This window comes from Silene latifolia, chromosome Y (assembly GCF_048544455.1).
Source record: "Silene latifolia isolate original U9 population chromosome Y, ASM4854445v1, whole genome shotgun sequence".
Taxonomy (NCBI): Eukaryota; Viridiplantae; Streptophyta; class Magnoliopsida; order Caryophyllales; family Caryophyllaceae; genus Silene; species Silene latifolia.
Genome location: NC_133538.1, coordinates 52,422,669 through 52,431,196, shown reverse-complemented (window position 1 = coordinate 52,431,196; position 8,528 = coordinate 52,422,669). Strand labels below are relative to the sequence as shown.

General features: G+C 40.4%; 2 protein-coding genes across 2 annotated transcripts; both read left to right on the top strand.

The window, feature by feature from the left end:
* The first annotated feature begins 6,031 nt into the window (after nucleotides 1-6,031).
* LOC141628034 (uncharacterized) lies at nucleotides 6,032-6,544 on the top strand. Its single transcript, XM_074441223.1, has one exon. It carries the CDS (start codon nucleotides 6,032-6,034, stop codon nucleotides 6,542-6,544), a length of 513 nt encoding a protein of 170 aa, XP_074297324.1.
* Nucleotides 6,545-6,594: 50 nt separating this feature from the next.
* On the top strand, nucleotides 6,595-8,230 carry LOC141626272 (phosphoserine aminotransferase, chloroplastic-like). Its single transcript, XM_074440183.1, has one exon. The coding sequence runs from the start codon at nucleotides 6,680-6,682 to the stop codon at nucleotides 7,937-7,939; it is 1,260 nt and encodes a 419-aa protein (XP_074296284.1). The 5' UTR covers nucleotides 6,595-6,679; the 3' UTR covers nucleotides 7,940-8,230.
* Nucleotides 8,231-8,528: the final 298 nt, after the last annotated feature.

The window sequence follows — 8,528 nt, the reverse complement described above, 5'->3', positions numbered from 1 at the left end:
ACATAAGATGCCACAAAATGGTATCTTAGAGGTCGAGGTTTTCGATGTCTGGGGCATTGATTTCCAAGGACCGTTCCCATCTAGTAAAGGTAACAGGTACATTTTAGTAGCTGTAGATTATGTGTCGAAATGGGTTGAGGCAATCGCCTCACCCCATTGTGATGCCAAGACCGTGATAAAAATGTTTAAAACGGTCATATTTCCCCGATTTGGTGTCCCTAGGGTCGTCATTAGTGATGGGGGAATGCACTTTAATGAAAAGAAACTCACTTCCATTTTGTCTAAGGTTGGTGTTCAACACCGGCGTGGTTTGGGGGATCATCCCCAAACTAGTGGTCAGGTTGAGGTCTCTAATCGTGAGATTAAAGAGATCTTGTCTAAGGTAGTTTCTAAATCACAAAAAGACTGGAGTCTTAAATTGGAAGACACATTATGGGCTTACAGAACTGCCTTTAAGACACCGATTGGTGCATCACCTTATCGGTTGGTTTATGGGAAATCATGTCATTTACCTGTTGAGTTGGAATGTAAGGCTTGGTGGGCAATTCGTGAGCTTAACTTTGATCCTAAGTTATGTGGTCAGAATCGTCTTTTGCAGTTAGATGAATTGGAAGAGTTTAGGCTTAATGTCTATGATAGCTCGCGCATTTACAAGGAAAAGACGAAGAGATGGCATGACAAAAGAATTCTACCTCGGGAATTTCATGTCGGGCAAAAGGTGTTGCTGTTTAATGCCCGACTGCGATTATTTCCTGGCAAGCTGAAATCCAGATGGAGTGGTCCTTATATAGTGACAGCTGTCACCAAATTTGGATCCGTTGAGCTAGAGGGTTCCGAGGGAAATCGGTTCAAGGTGAATGGGCAGTATGTGAAGCATTATCACGAGGCAAATGAAGCAGACAATCGTGTTGAATTCCTGTACTTCGAGGAGCTTGACGCGCCAGGTAATTGATGCCAGAAAGGTCGTGCGGGACCTCTTAAACCTTCGCTCTCTGGGAGGCAACCCGGACTGTTTTGTTGTATTTCTGTTGAACTTTTTCCATCGCATTTAGTTTTTGTTGAACTTTAAAGGCTAAAATATGCGTCCTTTGTATTTTCCTTGCTCTTTACTCATGTTTTGCAGGTGCAACAGCTCGATCGAGTAGTTTTTCTGCTCGATCGAGCACATTTGAGTTGATAATCACTCGATCGAGTAACATCTATACTCGATCGATAAGCTGCGAATCCACGATCACTCGATCGAGTAATAATTTCACTCGATCGAGCATTTCTGACACCATTTCACCCGATCGAGCTACTCCAAGCTACTCGATCGAGTTGTTTCGTCTTCAAGATGCTACTTTTCGTCTGTTGAGCTACTGCTTGACTTCTTATTGACTTCTTATGACCACCCATGTTCATGGTCGGTTTGGGGAGGTATCATGACGTATTGTAAGTATTCCGAATCCACTTATCCTTTTCTCCTTAGTTTGCATTTCTTTCCCTATTTTTGGTACAATGAGGGTATTGTACGGTTTGGTTTGGGGAGGTATGCATCCATATCTGTGTCTGCATGTTTTCTTGCATTTCTGTTTGCACATTTATTTACTTCTGCATGCATTGTCGTTCTTAAATTCGAAAAATCACAAAATCTTCAAAAATTTTCACGTTTAATTTGAGTCGGAACGTTTGAACTTTGACGCTACATTGAATCCCTACCTTAGCCCTGCATATTCTTGACATTTAGTTCGCATGATAATTTGAATAATCTACGAGTTTTTCTTTCTCTCTTATCTGAACGAATAGACTTGACTGGCATATTGGCAAGCTACATTACATTCTGAAGTTAGAGCTCTATAAACTGGTGACATTCATGATCGGTTTCATTTAGGATGTGAGTAGTACTGTCTGTAAGGCATGTAACATCAATTTGCATAAGCATGAGTCTAGTCTTCTTAATACCTATATGTATTCGGTCTGTGTAAACTGGTGACATTCATGACCGGTTTCATTTAGGATGTGAGTAGTACTCTCTGTAAGGCATGTAACATCAATTTTCATAAGCATGAGTCTAGTCTTCTTAATACCTATATGTATTCGGTTCCCTTTATTTCCTTCTACCCATGAGCCTCACATAGCCAAATTGCCCTTTTTGTACTATTAGCTACAAACTATAATTTTTTCTACCCTAGCCAAGCTAGTGATGAGTAGCTGTTTGGAGTGTTTCACTGCAGTCTGGTTATATTTTTGATTTAAGAAGTTGATGGAAAAATTGAAGGGAATGAAAGAAAATGAATGAAAAATGAAAAAAAAAGAATGAAAAAATTGGAAATATGAAAAAAAAGAGTTGAAAGAAAGAAAAATCATATATGAAAAATGAGAAATTGTATAGATGATTTTTACTCCCATGTCTTATTTATATTTTATGGGGAGTTGACAAGTTTATGATGTATTGTGAGTTGAGTGCATTGAATTTGCACCGTTCTGTATTATTATATTGAGTACGAAGTTGGGATGCAGTTTCATAATTTGGATCCGTGCTGCTAGTTTGGCTACTAACTCCACATTTCCAAATTCATCTTAGCCCCTTCTTACCCATTACCTCACTTATCCAAATGTAGGTCCTCGGCATGTATCTTGGTCATTAGTTTGGTTGGAATCCATATGTACGGTTGTAGAGACTTTATTCATGTTAACTGCATGCATGTTCTTATAGGTCGAGTTAGGTGAGTGTCTTACTTCTTTCTATCTTTCACATATATACTCGCCTTATGCCTGAATATGAGTGATGAGCGACCCTTGAGAGTCCGATTTCTTTGAGTCTTGCAAGGTCGACGGTTCAGTAAGTTTGAAACATTGATTTAACTCGTTTGCATTTATCACTTGCCACTTTGTTAGTTGAAGCATTAAACTGGTTTTGGCGGATGATTTGTAGCTGATGCGTTGGTCCTGTTCTACTGTTTATTCTTAGTTGCATTCATAGTTTACTTGGGGACAAGCAAAGGTTTGGTTTGGGGAGATTTCATGCGTGTGTTTTATATAAGGTTTTTACCTCATTTTTACACGCATTTCTGTACTATTTTACGTGGCATTTAGCTACAAATACCCCCGAATAGTCTACTTTAGTTTGTCTTGTGTAAATTGCAGGAATAGACCGAAGAGAAGATAAATCGAGCCTAAACTCGTCCCATTTGCATGCATTTATAGAGAACAAGGAGCCGGAGCTTGGAATTTATCACTTTGAAGACGAGCGAGCTGAATTCGGAAGGTGTCATAGTGCCTAACGTGCCAAAATAGCTCGATCGACCACTTATCTAGTCGATCGAATACTTTATACCATGAAGATTACTCGATTGAGTTGTTTAACTACTCGATTGAGCAGGCCACAATAAGGAGTTACTCGATCGAGTACTATTTTTACTCGATCGAGGGGAATTTTGCTTAGTTTACTCGATCGAGCGGTTTTAATCTACTCGATCGAGTGGTTTGCCTTGTACTTGTATTTTTCATCCTATTTTCGTATGGCTTTTATAATTAGGCTTTGGATTAGGTTTAAGGGGGAGATTTTCGTGTGCTACTAAAAGCAGTAGACTGCGTAACTCTTCCTGACTTACCTCTCCTTGATCTTACTGACTGCTTCCCTCTTCTTTACTCTTTTCTACTGGGATTCGGAATTGTAATCGGTATTATTACTCCTTTTTAATTTGTTAATCATAATTGTTATTTAAGTTCTTTCCTTTCTATTATTACTTTAATTATTGCTTATTTCATCTCTTCATTTTCATAATTATCATGTTTATCTCCGATTGTCTATGCATTATTGTTGTTGAATCGATAATGATGTGTAACTAATTCCCTTTTTCTAAGACTACGGAATCCATGATTATGAAGGACGAGTAATTGAATTATTAGGTTAATGCTTGTGTAGTCCTTGTTGTTAATTGTTCCTGTCTAATTGAGTCGACGTAATTAGGCATTTAATCGTGGTAAACCTTGACCTGGACCGGAAGGTTGGAAAGGGTGAGACTCGTAGCGAACATTAGGACACCGTAGTGAGGGCGGAAGTTAAACTATTTGTGCTTTAGGGCGAATTGAGATCGGAAGGAGATATTCAATGCCCCTTTGACCATACTTGCATTGACCTGAGACCTAGATTGCTTGACTGAATGATCATGGTGAACCGACTGTCTTAGCTGTTTTTCCTTTATTTGCTTAATCTTTATTCTCTGCCTTTTTCTCTTTCTCATTCTCATTAGTTTAGAACAACCGAAATAAAACCCCCAAATTGGTTACCGTGACGAACTTAGACAAAGTTGACATTTTCCCATCTCCCTGTAGAGATCGACTCGACTTCCCTAGCTATATTAGTTAGATCCAGTTGGTTATTTTTGATAGGTATACGACTGCCCTGTCATTCTGGTCTCTCATTGATTTCGGGTTAATTCGCGTCAGGTCGGATTATTTCGGGTTTCGGGTTTGTTGGTCGGGTCTGTTTCGAGTCAAGCAAGTCGGATTGTTTCGAGTCGGGTCATTTTCGAGTCAATGAATAAGAGAGAAATAGCCATTTCAAGCCTTTTCGGTTCAATTAGAGTTATGTTTTATCGGTTAATTTTCGGGTTTGGTGGTTTTGGATCGGGTCATTTTCGGGTTGGGTCAAGAAAACTCAGGTCATGTTCGGGCCGGGTCGGGCCAATTCTGGTTTCGGGTCACATTCGGGTGATGTAGTTCGGGTCAATTTCGGGTCTCGGGTCAGCCTTTTCGGGTCGGGTTAATCAGGTCGGATTGCTTTTGCTAGTTCTAAACCTGCCCCGCCTCCTGATCAGCCCAGCCCGTGGCTAGCTTTAGACTCTTACCATCCCCTCAAAAGTTTTCGGTCTTTTCACGCAGCCTCTCTCATTTTCCCTCTTTATTTACCGGTCGTGTTAAATATCGTTGACACTTTTACTAACTATCGCCGACTATTAACACATCTTTTCAGCATTGCCCCCCTTAACCCTCTCTCTCTCTCTCTCTCTCTCTCTCTCTCTCTCTCTCTCTCTCTCTCAAATCTTTCTAAAACAAGAAAAGACGGTTTTTCGGAAAAAAATCGTAATTTAATTTACTAATTTTTCGATTAAAACAGTTTTAAACATATCGACTAATGACGGTAACAACGATCAAGTTAGTAACGATGTCAAAAGATATGTTTACGTTTCAAGTTTATAATTTGACAAACGGATTAGAATAGAACGGATTAGCGAATATCGATCCCCGCGTCCAAAACTAATCTAAGATGGAAATTAATAATTTTTTTTAAAAAAAAAATATGTCGAAAAAGGGCCTGGATGAAGAAATTTTGTCCTGACGAAAAAAAAAAAAAAATTTCTGGACGAAATTTTTTTTCCTTCTGGACGCAACATTTTTTCGTTTGGACCTACGTTTAAACGAAAATGTTTTACGTCCGGAATTTTTTTTTTGAAAAAAAAAATCATGTTCTGACTTAGATTAATTTTTGGCGCGGTAATCGATAGTCGCTAATCCGTTCTAACAATAACGATTCTATTCTAAACAAACCTAAATTTACAAACTAATTACGAATTTTTAAAAAATTAAACTAGTTTAGATTATTTGCGTCGTCGTTTTCTTGAATTTGGTGGTGGAATTGAAGGGTGGTGACGGAAATGTGATACCTGAAAAAAAGATGTTAATATATGGAAGGGAGTGAGAGGTAGATTAGGAAAGTCATTACAAATTATCGACGATATTTAATAATTTGTCAACAACGTTGGTTATTTAATACCAAAAAAAAAAAAACGAATCGTAACAAAGTTATCTTCGATGTTGGGATACGTGACTGGGTGGAGGAGAGATGGAGGGAGCTCGGAGGGAGGGAGCATAGGCTCTTTATGTTGGGTTGTTGGGCGATATGGGAGCATCGTAACAAAGTTATCTTCGATGCGAAGGAGGTCGATCCTGTGGTGGTTATTAGACGGGTGGGAGATGTGGTAGCTGAGTTTGAAGAGTCGGAGCATGAGGTGAGGCGAGGCGAGGAAGAAGGAGGAGGGAAGACGAGATGGGGGTTGAGGATGGAGGAAGCTGGCGGCCGGCACCTTCGGGGTGCGTTAAAATTAACGTGGATGCGGGGGTAAAGGAGGGGGAAGGAGTGAGCCTAGGTCTTGTTTGTCGGGATGATAGGGGTGCGGTTTTGTGGGGCATTTCAGTCGTGCAGGACCAAGTTTGGGAGCCGCATGTGGCGGAAGCTGTAACTGTTTTGGAAGGTGCCAAGGAAGCGATGCGGCTGGGATACAGGGACATCGTGATGGAAAGTGACGGTGCACAGGTCATTGAAGCGCTCAACAAGAAGCAAGCTGGTCGTAGTTCTTTTATGCTAGTTATAGACGAGGTTTTATGTTTAAGTGTGTATTTTAATTCTGTTGTTTGGTCGTTTTCTAGTCGGGTGAACAATTCGGTTGCCCACGCTTTAGCTCATGTTTATCCTAGGATTTCTGGTAGAACGGAGTGGTCGAGTGTCTTACCACCGACTACGAACGATGCTGATTTGTTTGATCTTTCGTTATTAAAGTAAGCCTTCGGGTATTCCCCTCAAAAGAAAAAAGAAAAAAAAAAAAACACGAATCCAACAACCCTTAAATCTCCTCCCCACTCACTGTTTCCCCTCCTATCTCTCTTCCCACAACATTTCCTTCAATTCTACACAACAATGGCAGCAGCCACTTCCAACACCCATCTCCTCCTCAAAACCCATTTCAATCCCCTTCACCAATCCCAAATCAAACAAAGTCGTAATATTAATCTTAATGTCATCCTCAAAACTACAAACATCCGTTGTTCCGTCTCGGCCACGGTCCCACCCCCAACAACAACAACGGATCGAGTTTTTAACTTTGCGGCCGGGCCAGCCGTACTCCCTCAAAAGGTCCTCTTAAAGGCGCAATCAGAGATGCTGAACTGGGGCGGATCCGGCATGAGCGTAATGGAAATGAGTCATAGAGGGAAAGAATTTACTTCAATAATCGAAAAGGCGGAATCTGATCTCAGATCACTTCTTAACATCCCATCTGAATACGCTGTATTGTTTTTGCAGGGCGGAGCGACTTCTCAATTCTCGGCCCTGCCTCTTAATTTATGTGTCTCCCCGAAGGATCCCGTCGATTATTTAGTCACGGGATCCTGGGGAGATAAGGCTGCTAAAGAAGCGGCCAAGTATGCGTCTGTAACGACTATTTGGTCTGGAAAATCCGACAACTATGTCCGCATTCCGGATTTTGCTTCACTGAAACAGAATCCTGAAGCAAGGTATTTACATATTTGTGCTAATGAGACTATTTACGGGGTCGAGTTTAAGGGTTACCCTGTTCCTGCTAATAAAGACGGTATTCTTGTCGCCGATATGTCGTCTAATTTCTGTTCTAAGCCTGTGGACGTGACAAAATTGGGGGTTATTTACGCTGGTGCGCAGAAGAATGTTGGACCATCAGGGGTCACCATTGTTATTGTCCGAAAGGATCTTATCGGAAATGCGCAGGGTAATACTCCGATAATGCTTGACTATAAGATCCACGCCGAGAACAAGTCGTTGTACAACACACCTCCGTGCTACGGTATCTACATGTGTGGTCTCGTTTTCGAGGATTTGCTGCAGCAGGGTGGACTGGCACAGGTTGAGAAGAATAACATTGCCAAAGCGCAGTTACTGTATGATGCTATTGATAACAGTCAGGGATTTTTCCGCTGTCCTGTCGAAAAGTCGGTCAGGTCACTCATGAATGTGCCCTTTACCCTCGCTAACTCGGACCTGGAGCCTGAGTTTATTAAGCTGACTGCTAAGGAGAAGATGGTGGCTCTCAAAGGGCATAGGTCTGTTGGCGGAATGAGGGCTTCTATTTACAATGCTATGCCTCTTGCTGGTGTTCAGAAGTTGGTTGCGTTTATGAAGGATTTCCAGTCTCGTCATGGTTAACTGTATCCATAACTCGACTAATATCTTTTCTACCTGTTGTTTTTTTTTTTTGTCTTTTTTGTTTTTTTTTTTTTTTTTGTGATTTGATGTTATGGATTGTTAGTTTGTTACTGTTTTCTAGGGAGTATTATAGAAGAGCCTGAATTGCTGGCTGGTTGAATAATTTTGTTCTTGTACGCGCCTTTTTATCTTAGCAACCTGTGTCCGGAATTGATGTAAGGTCTTGCTGCGGCAATGGCTAGTTTTTGGTAATGACAATTAGTATCATACATGAGTTTGCATTTTCTCTTCCGCACCTTTTGTTACTTTCAAATGTTCGTCTTTCTTTAGTGCAGCAGTAATGGCAATGACTACTTTTTGTTAATGGTAACCAGTATCCTACCGTGTTTTGTCGGCCAAACTCCCAAATTGGTAAAAAAAGTAATATGTTGGATAAATTGGTAAAAAAAATAGCATATTGGACAAATTGGTAAAAAATAAAGATTAAGTGATAAATTGGTAAAAATTGTTTAATTAAGTGATATTTAGGCCAAAATCTATAAATAATATTTGAAGAGTTAAGAACGATAAACACCTAAGAGGGGGAGGG

Coding starts and splice junctions, on each gene's coding strand:
- LOC141628034 (XM_074441223.1), top strand. CDS start 6,032: ATGGGGGTTGAGGATGGAGGAAGCTGGCGGCCGGCACCTTCGGGGTGC.
- LOC141626272 (XM_074440183.1), top strand. CDS start 6,680: ATGGCAGCAGCCACTTCCAACACCCATCTCCTCCTCAAAACCCATTTC.